This window comes from Mus caroli, unplaced genomic scaffold (assembly GCF_978045245.1).
Source record: "Mus caroli unplaced genomic scaffold, Mus_caroli_1 scaffold_20, whole genome shotgun sequence".
Classification (NCBI taxonomy): Eukaryota; Metazoa; Chordata; class Mammalia; order Rodentia; family Muridae; genus Mus; species Mus caroli.
Window position 1 is genome coordinate 53208432 of NW_028227275.1, and position 21257 is coordinate 53229688.

Consider the following 21257-nt stretch of genomic DNA (forward strand, 5'->3'; position numbering starts at 1 on the left):
CACAGCTAAAAGGCACACTGTGAGGAATGGGGGCTGCTGAGCAAGAGCCAGAGGAGCTCTGATAAACTGGTAAAACTGATATCAATCAAAAGGTTAGGGCTTCACATTTCCTTTGTTTGTCTTCAGTAGCAGAATCACCGTATCTGATATGAATTCTGGAGTGATGGCACCTAGACTTTGAAAATAGCCTTTGTCAGTGACTGTTATCTGAGATTTTGTGGTGTTGCTCTTTTGAAGGATTCTCAGAGACATGCCTGACACACCAGGAAGTCTGAGACTTACTTAAGGTGATGGTTCTTTCAAGACAATTCTAGATCAGATGAGAAATTCGGGGACACAGAAATTGACTTGTTAAAGGTGCCTTTTGTGTAACAAAAAAGAGGATCTGCAAAATGTGTTTGGGGTTCAGTCTTTGAAGGTCTGATTCCTCTGCTGCTTGAGGAGGCTAAACTCATCCTTTAGTGTTGCTTCCTTTGATCAATCAGTGGATTGTCCCCGTAACCCAGAACACAATCTTCTAAACAGACTTAAAGATGCTTATCATTCGGCTAAAAGCATCTCTATGTACCGAAAAAAGAATGTTTATATTTTTAACCTGAAACCATGGCTTTTTTAATAACTGGAAGGCATGGGTCTACTCCAGCTCTCTTACAGACACCTGTTAGCTGCTTTTTCTACAACATAGATTTCAGTACAGATTATAAAGAGTGGTAATGCCAATATACCTAAAACTTTTGTATATTTTGTAAACTAAAAAAAAGTCATGTAAACTTTAGGGAGTCCAGGGAGCCATAAGACTTGGATCCACCTCTTACTGATCAAAAGGACTCCAGAGAAGTACAGCCTAAGCTTCTCCACAGCCTAATCTTCTCCACAACCAAAGCTTCTCCACAGCCTAAGCTTCTCCACTTGCTTATCTCTCTCTCTCCCCCTGCCCCTCTCCATCCCCCTCCCCCTCCGCCTCTTGGGTGTCCCCCTGTCCCCAAACTATCAGAATTATAAACTCCAAATTTTCTAAACTTTAACTTCTGGCCCTAGTCAATATCTGTCTCAGCAGATTTCCACTTGACCAACAGTCAGTATCTAGGAATCAGCTGTGGAGTACAAACTGCTTCAAATTGCTTCTAGCTCTGGATTTGCTGAGAGTTGAGGTGAACCAGTGCAGCTGATGTGATTGCTTACCATTTCTTCATCTAGATTAAACTAGATGCTTTTGATAATGCTCAGTTGCCTGATTCTCCTCCAAGCCTTTGACAAACATTCCACCCTTCCTGTGTCCTGGCAATTTCAGCAGAAAGGAGCTATAGAAGAGAGTATATAACCCTTTATCCTTGAAATGCTGGAATGTCACTTCATATGAAAACTCAATGGCATAGGGGACAATACTGCTTATGGGCACACCAGGAAATGTACCTGTTAAAAGAAAAAGACCCAGATCTATTAACATTATTTTTACAATCTGAAAACTTGTGGGATGGAGGGTCTTGCCCCAAAGGTAACACTATTCAATTTTGCATCAGGCTTATCTTTAATCTTTTTATATCTTTGAGAACAAGACTTGGCTGCAATATTAGAATATCTGATGCTCTTTTTTTATACTCAAACTGCATGTTCTATATCTCTTTTTGCTTGCTTTTTTACTTTAGATCTTTACAAGAGTGATCACTAGTAATCATTGTTAACATACAGGCAATTCCAGTGACTTGCTCTCAGGGACCTAGCAACTTTTTATGCCATCACCTGCCCCTGTCACAAGTATACCAGGTATATCAGGTGTACCACCTGTGTGCTGCAGATAAAACTACCACCAGCCATATCAGCTTGATCTCTCTGCATTCCCTCTCTTGGTTCTCTCTGTGTGACTCTCACTGCCCTCATGGCTCTCTCACTGCTGTCTGTCTGTCCACACATCGACTTGTCTGCCTTTATCCCTTCTCCTTGTCCTCACTCAATTGTCCTTCACCAATAAACCTCTTTCCACAAGATCTGTGGCTTGGTCAATTTTTTAGGGGTCCACCTTGTCATAACCTGGTTGCATTATATTTCATAACAATTATACAATGGTATCAATGTTAGGTTGTCTTGAAATCTCTATCAATGAAGTTAGTCTAAAAGTTCTGAATTTAGCCTCTGACAGGTTTCTAGGACAAGGGCTGGAGGCAGGAACCTTCTCTGCAAAATATCACAAGAATGGTCACTAACCCAGTTGCTAATATTGTTCTTATTGGTAACCTCTTGAGCTGAGCCTCCATATTCTACATTGATGTCTGTCTTAGTCAGGGTTTCTATTCCTGCACAAACATCATGACCAAGAAGCAAGTTGGGGAGGAAAGGGTTTATTCAGCTTACATTTCCACATTGCTGTTCATCACTAAAAGAAGTCAGGACTGGAACTCAAGCATGTCAAAAAGCAGGAACTGATGCAGAAGCCATGGAGGGATGTTCTTTACAGGCTTGCTTCCCCTGGCTTGCTCAGCCTACTCTCTTATAGAACCAATACTACCAGCCCAGAGATAGCACCACCCACAAGGTGACCTCTCCCCTTGATCACTAATTGAGAAAATGCCTTGCAGCTGTGTCCTGTCTAGCAGAACTTAGTTATTCCATGGGTCGAGGAGGACGAGGCCTGCAAGATAAACGGGCAGAGAAAGGGAAGCAAGACCAAGCAGAGAGTTGTCAAGGTCCGTTTAATGGAGGCTTAAGAGCCTGGTTATAAGCACACAATGAGAAAAAATAGGGAGGGGTCGAGGGGGTATAATAAAATACAGAGAAAGGGATGGACATCTGGGGCAGATGCTGATTGCAGGCTTCAAATATCTTGCAGCTTATCTTGGAATGTTGGTCCTAAAACAGTCCCGGGCAGCCTTCAAACATTCTGCAGTTTATCTTGGAGTGTCAGCCCTAACCAAACAGTCCCAGGAAGCCATCAAACATCTTGTAGCTATTTTGGAGTGCCATAAACAGTCCCAGGCACCAAATGGAGACATGGAGGAGGAGGTGAAGCTGGCTTTATCTAAGCAGTTCTAGGCGCCAAGTGGATACATGAAGGAGGGAGTGAACCTGGCAGTCCCAGGCACCAGATGGAGACAATGAAGGAGCGGGTGACATAGGAGGAGATACTATGCTCCACTTACAACATTGAACCATTTTTCTAGTCCAAAGTGCCCAAATTTTCAATATTTCTCCAAAAATTTGGATAGTCGGGCCTGTCATAGAAACATACCACACTTTGCTACCAACTTTTGGCTTAGTTAATTTTCTATCTCTGTGAGGAGACCCCGAAACAAAGACAACTTAATTTAGAGCTTGCTTACAGGGTAGAGCATAAGTGCACTTTCATCATAGAAAGGAGCCTGGCAACAGACTGGCAGGCAAAGCGCTGGAGCAGTAGTTAAGTGCTTAATCCTTATCTGCAAGACAGTGGCAAAGAGAGAAAAGCTCATTAGGAATATTATCCTCCAATCCTACCCGCGTGATGAATGTCCCCCACCAAGGCCACACATTTTAATCTCTTCAAGCAATTCAATCTACTGAGAACCAAGCATTCAACCTATGAGCCTGGGGGGAGCATTCTTATTTGAAACAGCATGTGAACCGTGCTTCATCTTAAATAATTTAACTTCGATTCTTCTTCTTAACTCTTATACAAAATTTAATATTAAACACAACACTTTGAGTAAAAAATAAAATGGTTCACTTTGACGTCTTTTAAATTGCACATTCTGTAGTGCATAAATTGTAATAGGTTAACTCTTTTATTAATTTTTAGAGATTTGCAGATCAAGGTCCATATTTGACCATGGGAATTGTGTAAGCAAAATTCCATTAAAAGTAAATTTTTAACAAATTCTGTTGCAGAAATAAAACATTAGTAGAATGCTTGGTGACTTTAAAAGAAGAAGCTCCATGCATAACACTTATCCCACTAGAGGGTAAGGTTTCTATGCCTGCAGTGGAGAAGCAATGAGGGACACATGAAGAACAACCCTACTTAGGATGACTTTGTGAAATCTAAGTTCTTTTTAAATGTTCGGTATTAGACTACATGGAAGTATTATTTGTCTCCCAGCGGAGATAGTCATTCAGTTTCAATGGCCTTTCAGGAACTCCTGAATCAAGTTGGAAGCCTAGGAAGATTCCAGATCCTTCAGATCTCTTTTGTTCTCTTCCTCGTAGGCCTTGTGGTACCTCATATTACAATAGAGAACTTTACTGCAGCCATTCCCAATCATCGCTGCTGGGCCCCCATCCTTGACAATGACACTGCCTCTGATAATGGCAGTAGGATCCTGACCCAAGATGACCTCCTGAGAATCTCCATCCCCCTCGATTCCAACCTGAGACTGGATAAATGTCGTCGTTTTGCCCAACCACAGTGGCATCTTCTTCATTTGAATGGCACTTTCTCCAATGTGACAGAGCCAGACACTGAGTCCTGTGTGGATGGTTGGGTGTATGACAGGAGCAACTTCCTTTCTACCATTGTGACTGAGGTAAGTCATCCCCCAAAAGGAATTCATGATAGCGCTTTTCCAGTGGCACAATAGTGGATATTCATTTAATTCACTCTTCAACTTTTAGCTAACATGAATTACTGATATATTAAATGTGAAACATTTCTCATTCTTCTAGTATTTTATTCTAAGGATGACCACAGATTATGAGTTAATTCATTTATCACTGTTTTCTAGAATATATATATATATATATATATATATATATATACACATACACATACACACACACACACACACACACACACACATATATATATATATATATATATATATATATATATATATATATATATCTCACATGTGTGCTTGGCGCACAAAGAAGTAAAAAGAGGGTGTTGTCTCACAGGAAACTGAAATTACAGATGTTTGTGAGCCACTGTGATTATGCTAAGAACTCAGGTCCCTTGTCACAGCAATAAGTGCTCTCTATTGCTTAGGCATCTCTTCAACCTTAATCTCTTCAATGAATGTATGAATTCGTTTTAAGCAAATACTTATGTGTCTTCTTAGATATGTTATGACAAGACAGTGTTATTCAGCCTTGATTTAAAATTTAAAAGAATTGGGCGAATATATAAAACATCAAGGTCATCTAAGGCTATTGCTCAGAGGTGGAATGATCAGGTTTCACATGTGTGATCCAGGATTCCATCTCAGCATTGCCACAGAAAAGATAATTTTTACCTCTATAACAGGCTTGAATGTTTCTCATTATTGGAACACTGTCCCATTTGGTTAAATACTTTTACCAAAAATAAGGAAAAAAGTACATAAATAAGGGGGGGGGGGAGAGAATGCAGTCATTTCTAGGCTCTATCTATACCTAATGGAATTACATGAGACTTTATACACTGATATGTGTGATCTAGAAAAGTCCTTAAGTTTCTCAAATGATTGCACTTTATGGCCTATTTATGCACTTTATGGCATACTTCTTAGTATGTTTTAAAATGATTAACAGAAGCTACAGAGAGTTAAATGAAGTTTCTTAGAGAGAGGTGACTTTAGCTGATAGTAGAAATAATATTGATTTCAAAAGGAATGTTGAAGAGTAAGATAGGGCTATAAAGTAATATTAGGGGTTATGGTGAAGGCTTAGGATACATGGCATTGAGTAGCTGTAATCTCTGAGTTGGTCATTTTCTTCTTTTCTAGTGGGACCTGGTGTGTGAATCTCAGGCACTGAATTCTGTTGCTAAATTTTCATTCATGATTGGCCTATTTATAGGGGCTATCATATGTGGCCATCTGTCAGACAGGTGAGTGTGTTTAAAGTACTTCCACCTGCTCTACATGTACTTTTAGCAGCTGTGACCCATTGAAGATGAAATCTTGATTATACATTATAGTGTTCTAGTTCTGCCATTGAACCAATAAAAAAAATCTATGAACAGATGTTCAAGAGGCAGGTGAACAAGACATTTTAGAAATAGACAAAGAGTTAACTATGGGATCAAGACTAAGAAAAGTCACACCATTAATTTCATGGTATTTACATATTTTATAGAAAACATTGTCCTTGGTCAAGGCACTTGGCTCCCTTCTTTCTGGACATTTAATTGAGTAGATGTGATACCAAGTGAAAAAAATACAGTATTTTAGTTGCTTGATCATGACAAGCAGAATGCCTTTTGATGCTTGTGAAATATACAACCATGCATATGTGATGTGTTGGTTTAAGGAGATAGTTGTCTGAGTCCAGCCATCCCAGAGATAACACTTCCACCTTACTGCTAGGGTCAAACTAAGTTCATGTTTCCAGGCCAGAAACCAACTTCTATCCTGTTTCTCCAGATTTTTTTCTTTTTTTCTTTTTGTCTTTTAACCAGTAAATTAGAAAAGAATGTAAAGAGAGAAGTTGCCTGTTATCTAAACTAAGATACCTGAGTCATAAATGTATATAACTGATAGCCTGGCATAGACCTAATTGACTACATGCAGCTTGTTCATTCATTTGTTCACTAATCATTTTGAGTTATGTTAGATGTCGAGAATGAAGTCTGACCTTCAAGGTGAGTCAAGGACATGGTAACTTTGATAAAGCCCAACCACATACATTTACTCCTTTTATGTGACTGGCTGGCCCCAGTAAGTGACAAAATCTTAATGGAAATTCCCTTTCTCCACCCTTTGTGTCAAAATATGACTAGACAATGCTATAGTCCCCCATATCCCCATTTGCTTTGTGGTTTTATCCTTTAAAAATACTGTAAAAATTTCCCTTCAAGAACATGGTTCAGATCCTGAGCTGACCACCTGCTTGACTGATCAGAGAATTTTAACCTCACTTTTTGAAGTGATTTTTCTCAGCTTCTCCCAGAACCCAATATTGGGAAGTAATACCTATCATTTCCATGTTTGCTTCTGCTGACACATCTTCTGAGTGTTACAGAGTCCATAAGATTATGTAATTAGGCAAGTAAATACTGTAGTGATTAATTGTGGAATAAGAATTGGCATCTTGTGCCTGATAATATGTTTTTTAAATCAACAACAATTTCTGCAAATCAACTTGATTCAGTTTTCTTTCCTGTTATATGGACATTCCTTAAAACAAAGTATGTTGAAGCAGAGCTGAACCAATCACATATTTTGAGACAGAATGTTTACTAGGAGATAAAACAAGGGATGCTCTAGGGGAGGTGAAACATTCACTCTGCAGGGAAGATCAGGAGGCAAACAATCAAATAACTTAAAGAAGTCCCTGACCTGTTGCATGTAATATTAAAAAACAATACATACTATCATCAGCTATGCTCTAGTAACTTGGTTTCTCCTCCCGCAATGAGAGCTGTAAGCCAGGGTCTTCCCTATTCCCTGCAGTTTGCCTGCCTCTGAACCTCTTGCTATCTTCCCATCCATCCTTCCCCTGTGACTAGCTGTCACAAATCCCCATAACCAAGTAAAATCAAAACCCTAGAGGCTTGTAATTTATCATTCAGATTTGTATCAGTAAATTCTTAACCCACAAAATTCCTACATAATGAACTCAGAGTCAATTGATATTGATACAAGCTGCCTACCTAGATTGGACAGATTGTCCTATATTATTCTACTCTTTTTTGACATTCATAGTTAGCTGTGGCTATTTAAAGCCATGTGGATCAGGCTCTTCCTCCATCTTCACTTTCCTCCTGTCCTCTCTGTCCCTATCTGTTCCATCTCTAAAATACTCAGCTTGCCTTCTTTCTCCACTGCCCAATCACAGGCTCTAGCCTTATCTTGTGCCTGCCCTCACCTGCATTCAGACAGCAATCCATAACATATTTTGATACAGGATGTTTACTGGGAGATAAAACAAGGGATATTCTAGGGGAGGTGAAACATTTACTCTTCAGGGAAGCTCAGGAGGTAAACAATCAAATAACTTAAAGAAGTCCCTGAAAGTGACCAGATTAGTTAGTCCCCTCCTTTTTCATGCATGTATAAGTAGTAAGCATTTCTCAGAGACACTCTCAGACACGCTGATCTGCCTAAAAAGGGCTCAGACCAGCTGAACACTCTGGAAAGACAGAATTCATTAAAGGTACAAAGTTTCCAGGAAGAGGCTCAAACTAACTGTGTTACCAGCAAAGGCCACCTACTAACCTGTGAACTATCTGTGGGCCAGACAAGGCACTCTCTTTCCAGCTTTCATGAGCTATCTCCCATGCAGGATGTGCTTGGTGATAGAGGTGTCTTTGACTAATGTTATTCCTTTAAGGAACTTCTCACCCATATTCATATGAGTAGCACAATAAAATTCATTGGTTCAGCAAATTAGATTTTTGTGGTATCTTTTCTTTAGTCTCTTTTCAGTTCTCTATCTGAAGTAAGTAGATGTTTGTTAATATCTTTCAAAAATAGTGTCTCATAATTCTACCATGGAACAATATTAGTTTCTTCTTTGAGGAGTGCTACAGAAAATGTCAATACTCAAAAAAAGGGGGAGTATACTTAATGAGATTCTAGGAAATATGTGTCAAAACTTTAGATAGTGTGATATAATGAAACAGATACATTAGAGACTGTTGAAGTTGGGGCCTGGTTCTTCTTCCTAGCCCTATGCTCCTGGAAATAAGACTCAGACTCAAAATACATTTACAAATACCTTGTCCATATAGCTATGTTCTTCTATGATTATATCATAACTAAAGATAACCCAGTTATTTCAATCTACATTCTGCCACATGGCTGTTTGCCTGTGCTCAGGTAACATTCATCTATCTCCTCACATTTTTCAGGGTCGATCTCCACACCCCGACTATATCCCCGAATCCTTTCTTTCTCTCTGTCATATGTCTAATCCTTATTTCTTGCCTAAGCCATAGGCGATAGGCTTTTTAATTGCCAGGTGATACATCTATACAATACACAATATAGTCTGTTTACAAGTGAAGAAATAAAACAAAGAATGTTTTTTTAAAAGAACTGGTTAATAAAGCCACCGAAGTCACAGAGTACTAAATTTAAACAACTAAATCAATCAAGAACAGTGTACATGAACAATGGAAAACTGAACTCCAGAATTTCTATATTTTAGTGATTCTTCTTTTGGAAAGAGACATCAAAGCTACCACCAAAGGCTTGCCATCTAAGCATCGTTATATTTATCAATTTTATAAATGACTATTTCCTGTGAGGATATACAAGATATATTTATAGCACTATATATTTAAGCCAACCAACCTTTATAATACCTGCCATTTAATCATTTTACTTAATATACTATTTATTTATGCATTCTTCTCCAATCTAAATTGAGTCATATTTACATAAGACATGTATATTATATAAATACTTGTCTTAGTTAGGGTTTCTTTGCTGTGAAGAGACACCATTACCAATGTAACTCTTATACAGGACTGTTGTGGTAAATACAAGCTGTGCACCTAGATTGGGCATATCTACCACTACTCTACCATCTTCCCCATCTATGAGACCCCTTATAACTTGCGGTTTCTCCAGGCCAGGTGCTTCTGCTCCACTTTCCTTCTTCCTCCTCCTCCATGATGTCTCTCTCTCTCTTTCTCTCCCAAAACCTTCAGCTCTGTCTTCCCCTTTATCTCTGCCTGATCACCGGCTCTAGCCTTTATTTTATAAATTAAGGTGGGAAGAATGTTTACAGGAAATCACCTGCGTGCTGACTCATTTCTTGTTTGAAGCCCCTCACAGGCGAATGAAATTAACATCAAATATAATTAGCCCCAGGGATATCTGCAACACAGGGCATTTAACTGTGACTGGCTACAGTTTCAGAGGTTCAGTACATTATCATCATGGCAGGAAGCATGCCAGTGTACAGGCAGACATGATGTTGATATATCATCATCAGACATGCTGAACTGACCTGCCTGAACTCCTGATGTCTTGGTTTTTCATCCGGATCCAGTCAGGACACAGACATTAGAGACTAATACAATTGTTGGTGTGGCCTTCTTAAAACCAACCAACGCCCCCATTTTCTCTACCCTTCCTCCTCCCTTCAAAAATATCTCAACACCCATATTAAGCTTGAAGAATTTATGAAAAGTTGTCTCAGTTTCCTAGGCTTTGGAGCTGAGGGTGGTTATTTTAGGTTGTCTTTCTAGGAAATATAGGAATGGCCATAATTGGAACAGAGAGGAATATCTAGAATTGATTGCATAGCCATAATCTCATTTGGTAGAAATCTTCTTAATTGTTACTAAGCTGAAGTCATAATTTCTTAAATGGTATGTAATTTGATGCAAAATCAAAGGTTTTCATTGGTATAAAATTATTCTATTGATACTAAAATTTTGATGTGCAGGGCTTTGACCCAGTCCTTTTATTGCTGTTATTATAAACAGATCTGAGATGTTTATGCCTGTGAGTTAAGGGCCAAATAGGAAATTCATGACTCTGAGTTTATTGTTAGGGTGTTTTCAGATATTTTAATTAGAAATGGCTGAGTGTAGAGAACAGTTCCGATTACTTCACATAGATAGTTGGTTTTCAAAAAATGTCAGAAGTCCACAGAATGTGACATTTAATGTTATTTATTCACTTGTTGAGATTAGTCTGCTCTTGACAGCTTTCTCTGTCTTGGATTCAAAGAAGAAACTGAGCATCTTTGAGTTACTCCAGTTGTGGCGAAACAGCCACAAGGCAAGAATTGCCTCACTTCATCTACAGACATAATACTGTCCAAAGAAAGGGCACACTTACAGGTTAGGACAGCTTAATTATGCCAAGAAAGTGTAGGCTAGTTCTTAATATTCCTGTTTCTCTAAGTCTGTCAGAAGATCCTTGCCAGTAGGTTGAAGACCGATGCTTCAATGTGTTGAAGTAAGGGACTATCAAAGTAATCAGTAGGCTCTATAATTTGGTTACGTTTTGGAAGCTGTGTTAGGCTTCCTATTAATATTAGTCATTCTTGGATTTCTGATGGGGTTGAAAAACTACATAGTCTCCCAGCCAACCTAGGCTTTTTACTTTGAGAGGAACTGATTTGAGAGGATGGTTTTCAGATGGCATTCAATCTAAAGCTAAGACATAGCCAGGTGCAGAACGATAGACTTTTAAGTAAGGAGAGATGACAGAGGTTCTATTTAATTAACAAAGATGATGGACTGGGTGTTATAAGTGGTCTCATAGATGGGGAAGATGGTAGTGTAGGCTGTATATTCTGTAATATATAAATCTCAAAACAAAATTTTAGTATCATCAAGATAACCTTTCTGTTTTATTCTGTGGAATCTAGTTCTTCAGGGGGTTTTCCTCTATCAAATCTGATCCAAATAACTCTGGAAGGTATAAATACCTTAATCACCTTTTCCAAAAATTCAAAGACAAAACCCTTTCCTCAAATCAGCATATCCTTCAGTTGGTAACCAGGGAAACCTACAGCTTTCCCTCTGTCCCAGAGGAACAATAAAACAACCACAACAATCAAAATCACACACATTTTAGCTTATTTAGGCTTTTCTAATGTGTCATGTCAGGATATTAACTCAAAATTCCTATGGAGTCCATGTTAGAGAATATGAATCTCCTGCAGTCTTTATTATACCACCTTTAAAACAAATGATTCACACTTTTATCTATACCTGCTTGTATTAGTCAGGGTTCTCTAGAGTCACAGAACTTATGGATAGTCTCTATATGGTAAAAGAATTTATTGATGACTTACAGTCGGCAGCCCAATTCCCAACAATGGTTCAGTTGTAGCTGTGAATGGAAGTCCAAGGATCTAGCAGTTACTCAGTCTCACACGGCAAGAAGGCGAAGGAGCAAGAGCTAGACTCCCTTCTTCCAATGTCCTTATATTGTCTCCAGCAGAAGATGTAGCCCAGATTAAAGGTGTGTTCCACCACACCTTTAATCCCAGATGAAAGGTGTAGCCCAGATTAAATCTCCTTAAACTCGGAGATTTAATCTTCTGGAATCCATAACCACTATGGCTCAAGACCTCCATACCAAGATCCAGATAAGGATCTCCAAGCCTCCAGATAAGGGTCACTGGTGAGCCTTCCAATTCTGGATTGTAGTTCATTCCAAATATAGTCAAGTTGACAACCAGGAATAGCCACTACACTGTTTATAAGAGGCAGCTTGTCAAACCAGGATTTAACCCCAAAATTCCTGTGAAGCCTACATTAGACAGAGTTTGAGTATCCTGTAAGACTTATTAGAGCAATATCTTTATACCATCTTTAAAGCAATTAATTCAAACTTCCAGTAATATCTGCGTATAGGAAGCAGATAGTTTTTAATTGTTAAGCTCTCTGCCTAGAGCAGCCATCCTGTTATACCATCTATCTGTTGTGCTCTCTACCTGGAGTCACAGACACTTATTTAATAATACCTAGTATAATATCTACCTGTTATGCTCTCTCTAACTGAAGCCAAAGACTTCTATTAATTAATACCTGTTCATAGTAGGCCATTAACACTGATCTCTCTACTTGGAATCAGTGACTAATATTCCTATCTAGTTCTGAACTGCAGGTGAAATTTCCTATCTTTAAGTATCAAAAGGTTATATTCCTCTCTTTATATCAATGAATTACCTGGTCCAGAGTCTTTGTACCTTTGTTTCCTGATTCTTTATTCACAGGGAGGAGCTGAGTGTAGAAAGACACACGTTGTCTGTGTCCCTGTTTAGGGGTTGGGGAGGCAGCATAGGGAGGGAAGGATACAGGGAAGCAAACACAGAAAGGCTCTCTTGGGCTTAGATGCTTCTCTGTCATTCTCTGTGAGCCCCTCAAACCCAGTAAGCTTCCTATCCACTGTGCTGCAGTCTATATGACTGCCCAAGCCCTATTCAGGGGTTGAGGGGGCAGTGAATTTTTATCTCAGGTTAGTTGAGTTCAAATCAATATGTTGGGCACCAATTTGTTATGGTAAAACTCCAAACCAAATATGCCCCAGCAGTGAAAACACAACTCAATTAATGTGAATAAAAGCTGTGTGCCTAGATTGGGCAGATCTACCACTATACTACCATCTTCCCCATCTATGAGACCCCTTATAACTTGGGGTTTCTCCAGGCCAGGTGCTTCTGCTCCATTTTCCTTCTTCCTCTTCCTTCATGGCATCTCTCTCTCCTTCTCTCCCAAATCATTCAGCTCCACTGTTTCTCCACCCAATCACTGGCTCTAGCTTTTATTTTACAAATTAAGGTGGGAAGAAGGTTTACAGGAAATCACCTGAGCGCTGACTCATTCCTTGTCAGTCATTCCTTGACTCATTAGCCCCTCACAGGCGAATGGAATTAATATCAAATATAATTAGCCCCAGGGCTATCTGCAACACAGAACATTTAATTGTAACTGGCTTACAGTTTCAGAGGTTCAGTACATTATCATCATGGCAGGAAGCATGCCAGTGTACAGGCAGACCTGATGCTGGAGAAGGAGATGAGAATTCTATATCTTGTTCCAAAGGCAGGCAGAAGGATATTGTCTGCTGCAGGCAGCCAGAAGGAGAGTCTCTCTCATACTGGGTAGATCTTAGCATTGAGACCTCAAAGCCTATACCAACAGTAACATACTTCCTTCAACAAGGCCACAACTACTCCAGGAAGGCCATACCTGCTAATAGTCCCTTGTTCAATCACAAACACATAAACAATATGCTTAGCTGGATGGGATTTTACCCTGAGGTCCCACATCCTTTAATCTTTTTATCTTCTTGAACACAGAATTCAGCTCCATTCCACTTTCTTGTACCATACATTTTGTATTTTTTCTTTCTCAGCTTGTGTATTTTTATCTAAATGCTCTTCATAAGTTTGAAATCAAGTAACCAGATAACAGAAATTATTCTAGGGTCTTTTGAGATTTCCTTTGCTAATGCAATGACTCTAAATCTCCTTTCCTTAGCCTCAGGCAGACTCTGAACCAGGGCGAAAAGCAACCACATTTTCCCCTAAAATATTACAAAACAGTCTCTGGGCAACAGACTAACTTTATTGTCCTCTGAAACCTCTTGAGCCTCAGTTCTAATCACTCTCAGCGACATCTTCCATATTCCTACTAGGCCCATTTAACTCAATTTAAAGCATTCCACTGATTTCCAAAATCCAAAATGTCCAAATCCACATTCCTCTCGACAAAAACATGGTCAGGCCTGTCACAGCAATACACCACTCCTGGTACAATGTCTGTCTTAGAGTTTTATTGCTGTGAAGAGACACCATGTCCATGGCAATTCTTATAAATTTAATTTTGACTGCCTTGCTGTTTCAGACATTCAGTCCTTCATCATCATAGCAGGAAGCATGGCACTGTTCAGGTAGACATGGTGCTGGAGAAAGAACTGGAAGTTCTATATCTTGATCCAAAGGCAGGCAGAAAGAGAATGTATTCTGCAGGTAGCCAGGAGAAGGCTTCCTTCCACACTGGGAAGATCTTGAGCATTGAGACCTCAAAGCTCACCCCCAAAGAAAATGCACTTATAAATACATCCCTCCAACAAGGCCACATATATTTCAACAAGCCCACACCTCCTAATTGTGCTACTTTCCATGGTCCAAGCATATTCAAACTACTGCAGTACTTATGATATGAAGTGTATAATTCAAGTTATGATGTGACTAAGCTGGTGAGAGTTGCAAATAACACTTATGTTTGCTAGTTCCCATTTGTTAGCACAGCTGCTCCTCTAAATTTTATACAAATGATTTGTTCAATTCGACAGAAAATATTGCATTTCTAGTATTCTGAGAAACTCAGAATTTTGTTTTCCTGTGCTAAATCTGTCTTCCTTTGTGTTTATTCATTCTCAGTGTTGCTCATTTCTCTGAAAATATCTAGAAGTCTCTTGCCCTGCATCATGACTGTCTTATAGTTTGTACTACAAAGTGGAATAGAAATTTCAAGGTCAATAGATTCATATTCAGCAAATGTAGCTTTTACAAAAGCACAGATTAACTATTACTGAGATGTTACTGTAGCTGTACTAAAATTCCAAGTGCTGGCTTAGGTACCTAATTTTATAAGTACTGTATGTGATTTGTACTATGCTTATGTGTCCACCAAAATTTCATGTGTTTGAATATTTTGTACGTTAGTTAATGACGGTGTTTTGGGAGGATACAGAACATTTGGTAATGGAGTTTGCTTGGAGGAATTGAGTTGCTTTAGTACATATTGTGAGAAATACCTATTTGAGGTCTGGTATGGTCTCCATTTACTGGTTCTGCCTCTGTCTGAGTCATTTATCTTATGCACATACTGAAAAATTACCATGATTTATTTATTTTGTATCTGTTGGTACTCTACCAAAATATGTCTTCTACCTTAAGTAGCTTTTAACAAGTATCTTGTCATATCAATGAAACAAATCAGTAATAAATATGCTAAGTATATTATGTGTTATGGTATCTTTATTATATGTTATAATATCAACATAGTATTTTATCATATGGCATGAGTTAGTCAAACTGCTGGTAAGGAATTGAGAAAAATATTGTTTAACTATGTATTTATTTATAAAAATGAAAAAATCTTTTGTTCATGCAGCCTCTATTATTTATAATTCCTTATTATTTATAATTATATCTGCCTTGAAGTTTCAAGCAAACCAAATTGTTCCTCTAATTTAATTTTTTTCCTTTTTCTCAGGTTTGGGAGGAAGTTAATTTTAACATGTGCTTTATTACAATTTGCCATCACTGAAACCTGTGTAGCTTTTGCCCCCTCCTTCTTCATCTACTGCTCACTTCGATTCCTGGCAGGAATGTCTGTGGAACCCATATCAGTAAATAGTCACTTGCTCAGTAAGTCAAAGCTTTTGAAATGGGACCTTGCTCAAACTTAGGTCTTGACCCTCAAATCCCTTTCAAGTCAATGTATCTTTTTCTTTCAGTGTTAGAATGGACAAGCCCTAAATTCCTAGGCATGGTGGCAGTACTTACATCTTGTGCTGCTAGTATTGGATACATGATATTGGCAGGCCTGGCTTTTCTATTTAGAATCTGGCATCACCTCCAGCTAGCAATGTCTGTGCCAATGTTCTTCTTCCTTATACTCACAAGGTATGAGCTTCCTTTCCTATTCTGTGTTATGGAATTCTGTGACAATAATGAACACGTATAAGGACAAAAGAAATGCATTTCTCTTTAGTCTACACCTAATAGTGTGTGCTTCTCTTTGTAATTATGGGACAGGAGGACACGAAACACTGTCAGATAAGACTGAGGGGACTGAATTCTACCTAAACTTGAGGTAAACATTAAATAATTTTATAAAATCATACACAAGTGTGACAAAAGTTACTGGTACATTGAAGGATTCGCTTCTTTTTTTTTTTTTTCTTTTTCATTTTCTTTTTTTTTATTACGTATTTTCCTCAATTACATTTCCAATGCTATCCCAAAAGTCCCCCATACTCCCCCCCCAATTCCCTACCCACCCATTCCCATTCTTTTGGCCCTGGCATTCCCCTGTATTGGGGCATATAAAGTTTGCAAGTCCAATGGGCCTCTCTTTCCAGTGATGGCCGACTAGGCCATCTTTCGATACATATGCAGCTAGAGACAAGAGCTCCAGGGTACTGGTTAGTTCATCATGTTGTTCCAACTATAGGGTTGCAGAACCCTTTAGCTCCTTGGGTACTTTCTCTAGCATCTCCATTGGGAGCCCTGTGATCCATCCAGTAGCTGACTGTGAGCATCCACTTCTGTGTTTGCTAGGCCCTGGCATAGTCTCACAAGAGACAGCTATATCTGGGTCCTTTCAGCAAAATCTTGCTAGTGTATGCAATGGTGTCCACGTTTAGAAGCTGATTATGGGATGGATCCCTGGATGCGGCAGTCTCTAGATGGTCCATCATTTCATCATAGCTCCAAACTTTGTCTCTGTAACTCCTTCCATGGGTGTTTTGTTCCCAATTCTAGAAGGGGCATAGTGTCCACACTTTGGTCTTCATTCTTCCTGAGTTTCATGCGTTTATCAAATTGTATCTTATATCTTGGGTATCCTAAGTTTTGGGCTAATATCCACTTATCAGTGAATACATATTGTGTGAGTTCCTTTGTGATGGTGTTACCTCACTCAAGATGATGCCCTCCAGGTCCATCCATTTGGCTAGGAATTTCATAAATTCATTCTTTTTAATAGCTGAGTAGTACTCCATTGTGTAAATGTACCATAATTTCTGTATCCATTCCTCTGTTGAGGGACATCTGGGTTCTTTCCAGCTTCTGGCTATTATAAATAGGGCTGCTATGAACATAGTGGAGCATGTGTCCTTCTTACCGGTTGGGACATCTTCTGGATATATGCCCAGGAGAGGTATTGCTGGATCCTCCGGTACTACTATGTCCAATTTTCTGAGGAACCGCCAGACTGATTTCCAGAGTGGTTGTAAAAGTTTGCAATCCCACCAACAATGGAGGAGTGTTCCTCTTTCTCCGCATCCTCGCCAGCATCTGCTGTCACCCGAATTTTTGATCTTAGCCATTCTGACTGGTGTGAGGTGGAATCACAAGGTGGTTTTGATTTGCATTTCCCTGATGATTAAGGATGTTGAACATTTTTTCAGGTGCTTCTCAGCCATTCGATATTCCTCAGGTGAGAATTCTTTGTTCAGTTCTGAGCCCCATTTTTTAATGGGGTTATTTGATTTTCTGGAGTCCACCTTCTTGAGTTCTTTATATATATTGGATATTAGTCTCTTATCTGATTTAGGATAGGTAAAGATCCTTTCCCAATCTGTTGGTGGGTTTTTTTTTTTTTTTGTCTTATTGATGGTGTCTTTTGCCTTGCCGAAGCTTTGCATTTTCATGAGGTCCCACTTGTCAATTCTCGATCTTACAGCACAAGCCATTGCTGTTCTATTCAAGAATTTTTCCCCTGTGCCCATATCTTCAAGGTTTTCCCCACTTTCTCCTCTATAAGTTTCAGTGTCTCTGGTTTTATGTGAAGTTCCTTGATCCACTTAGACTTGACCTTAGTACAAGGAGATAGGAATGGATCGATTCGCATTCTTCTACATGATAACAACCAGTTGTGCCAGTACCATTTGTACAAATGCTGTCTTTCTTCCACTGGATGGTTTTAGCTCCCTTGTCAAAGATCAAGTGACCATAGGTGTGTGGGTTCATTTCTGGGTCTTCAATTCTATTCCATTGGTCTACTTGTCTGTCACTATACCAGTACCACGCAGTTTTTATCACAATTGCTCTGTAGTAAAGCTTTAGGTCTGGCATGGTGATTCCACCAGAGGTTCTTTTATCCTTGAGAAGAGTTTTTGCTATCCTAGGTTTTTTGTTATTCCAGATGAATTTTCAGATTGCACTTTCTAATTCGTTGAAGAATTGAGTTGGAATTTTGATGGGGATTGCATTGAATCTGTAGATTAGCCATTTTTACATAGTTGATCCTGCCAATCCATGAGCATGGGAGATCTTTCCATCTTCTGAGATCTTCTATAATTTCCTTCTTCAGAGACTTGAAGTTTTTATTATACAGATCTTTCACTTCTTTAGTTAGAGTCACGCCAAGATATTTTATATTATTTGTGACTATTGAGAAGGGTGTTGTTTCCCTAATTTCTTTCTCAGCCTGTTTATTCTTTGTGTAGAGAAAGGCCATTGATTTGTTTGAGTTAATTTTATATCCAGCTACTTCACCGAAGCTGTTTATCAGGGTTAGGAGTTCTCTGGTGGAATTTTTAGGGTCACTTATGTATAATATCATATCATCTGCAAAAAGTGATATTTTGACTTCATCTTTTCCAATTTGTATCCCTTTGATCTCCTTTTGTTGTCGAATTGCTCTGGCTAGGACTTCAAGTACAATGTTGAAGAGGTATGGAGAAAGTGGACAGCCTTGTCTAGTCCCTGATTTTAGTGGGATTGCTTCAAGCTTCTCACCATTTACTTTGATGTTGGCTACTGGTTTGCTGTAGATTGCTTTTATCATGTTTAGGTATGGGCCTTGAATTCTTGATCTTTCCAAGACTTTTATCATGAATGGGTGTGGGATCTTGTTAAATGCTTTTTCGGCATCTAATGAGATGATCATGTGGTTTTTGTCTTTGAGTTTGTTTACATACTGGATTACGTTGATGGATTTTCGTATATTGAACCATCCCTGCATCCCTGGGATGAAACCTACTTGGTCAGGATGGATGATTGTTTTGATGTGTTCTTGGATTCGGTTAGCAAGAACTTTATTGAGGATTTTTGCATCAATATTCATCAGGGATATTGGTCTGAAGTTTTCTATCTTTGTTGGGTCTTTTTGTGGTTTAGGTATCAGAGTAATTGTGGCTTCATAGAATGAGTTGGGTAGAGTACCTTCTGTTTCTATTTTGTGGAATAGTTTGTGAAGAACTGGGATTAGATCTTCTTTGAAGGTCTGATAGAACTCTGCACTAAACCCATCTGGTCCTGGGCTTTTTTTGGTTGGGAAACTATTAATGACTGCTTCTATTTCTTTGGGGGATATAGGGCTGTTTAGATCATTAACCTGATCTTGATTCAACTTTGGTACCTGGTATCTGTCTAGGAACTTCTCCATTTCATCCAGGTTCTCCAGTTTTGTTGAGTATAGCCTTTTGTAGAAGGACCTGATGGTGTTTTGGATGTCTTCAGGATCTGTTGTTATGTCTCCTTTTTCATTTCTGATTTTGTTAATTAGAATGCTTTCCATGTGCCCTCTAGTGAGTCTGGCTAAGGGTTTAACTATCTTGTTGATTTTCTCAAAGAACCAGCTCCTTGATTGGTTGATTCTTTGAATAGTTCTTTTTGTTTCCACTTGGTTGATTTCGCCCCTGAGTTTGATTATTTCCTGCCATCTACTCCTCTTGGGTGAATTTGCTTCCTTTTGTTCTAGTGCTTTTAGGTGTGTTGTCAAGCTGCTAATGTGTGATCTCTCTAGTTTCTTTTTGGAGGCACTCAGAGCTATGAGTTTTCCTCTTAGAAATGCTTTCATTGCGTCCCATAAGTTTGGGTATGTTGTGGCTTCATTTTCATTGAACTCTAAAAAGTCCTTAATTTCTTTCTTTATTCCATCCTTGACCAAGGTATCATTGAGCAGAGTGTTGTTCAGTTTCCACGTGAATATTGGCTTTCTATTATTTATTTTGTTATTGAAGATCAGCCTTAGTCCATGGTGATCTGGTAGAATGCATGGGACAATTTTAATATTTTTGTATCTGTTGAGGCCTGTTTTGTGACCAATTATGTGGTCAATTTTGGAGAAGGTACCATGAGGTGCTGAGAAGAAGGTATATCCTTTTGTTTTAGGATAGAATCTTCTGTAGATATCTGCCAGATCCATTTGATTCATAACTTCTCTTAGTTTCACTGTGTCCCTCTTTAGTTTCTGTTTCCATGATCTGTCCATTGGTGAAAGTGGTGTGTTGAAGTCTCCCACTATTATTGTATGAGGTGCAATGTGTGCTTTGAGCTTTACTAAAGTTTCTTTAATGAATGTGGCTGCCTTTGTATTTGGAGCATAGATATTCAGAATTCATAGTTCCTCCTGTATGATTTTACCTCTGATGAGTATGAAGTGCCCCTCCCTGTCTTTTTTGATGACTTTGGTTTTGAAGTCAATCTTATCAGATATTAGAATGGCTACTCCAGCTTGTTTCTTCATACCACTTGCTTGGAAAATTGTTTTCCAGCCTTTCATTCTGAGGTAGTGTCTATCTTTTTCTCTGAGATGAGTTTCCTGTAAGCAGCAAAATGTTGGGTCTTGTTTGTGTAGCCAGTTTGTTAGTCTATGTCTTTTTATTGGGGAGTTGAGTCCATTGATATTAAGAGATATTAAGGAAAAGTAATTGTTGCTTCCTGTTATTTTTGTTGTTAAATTTGGCATTCTGTTCTTGTGGCTGTCTTCTTTTAGGTTTGTTGAGGGATTACCTTCTTGTTTTTTCTAGGGCTTGGTTCTCGTCCTTGTATTGGTTTTTTTCTGTTATTATCCTTTGAAGGGCTGGATTCTTCAAGAGATAATGTGTGAATTTGGTTTTGTCATGGAATACTTTGGTTTCTCCATCTATGTTAATTGACAGTTTGGCTGGGTATAGTAGCCTGGGCTTGAATTTGTGTTCTTTTAGTGTCTGTATAACATCCGTCCAGGATCTTCTGGCTTTCATTAGTCTCTGGTGAAAAATCTGGTGTAATTCTGATAGGCTTGCCTTCATATGTTTCTTGGCCTTTTTCTCTTACTGCTTTTAGTATTCTATCTTTATTTAGTGCATTTTTTGTTCTGATTATTATGTGTCGGGAGGTATTTCTTTTCTGGTCCAGTCTATTTGGAGTTCCGTAGGCTTCTTGTATGT

The 21257-nt window shown here is 38.8% G+C and overlaps 1 protein-coding gene across 6 annotated transcripts in view; it reads left to right on the forward strand.

The window, feature by feature from the left end:
- Positions 1-3890: 3890 nt before the first annotated feature.
- LOC110289150 (solute carrier family 22 member 27-like) overlaps positions 3891-21257 on the forward strand; it is an 80428-nt gene continuing 63061 nt past the window's right edge. For 5 of the 6 annotated variants that reach the window (XM_085834203.1, XM_085834201.1, XM_085834202.1 and 2 more), the window contains exons 1-4: positions 3891-4493; positions 5673-5776; positions 15587-15741; positions 15831-15999. In XM_085834203.1, the coding sequence (XP_085690329.1) occupies positions 4092-4493; positions 5673-5776; positions 15587-15741; positions 15831-15999 (830 nt within the window). In that variant the 5' untranslated portion in view covers positions 3891-4091. The remainder of the gene's footprint in view (positions 4494-5672; positions 5777-15586; positions 15742-15830; positions 16000-21257) is intronic. The other variant, XM_085834206.1, reaches the window with a different exon arrangement.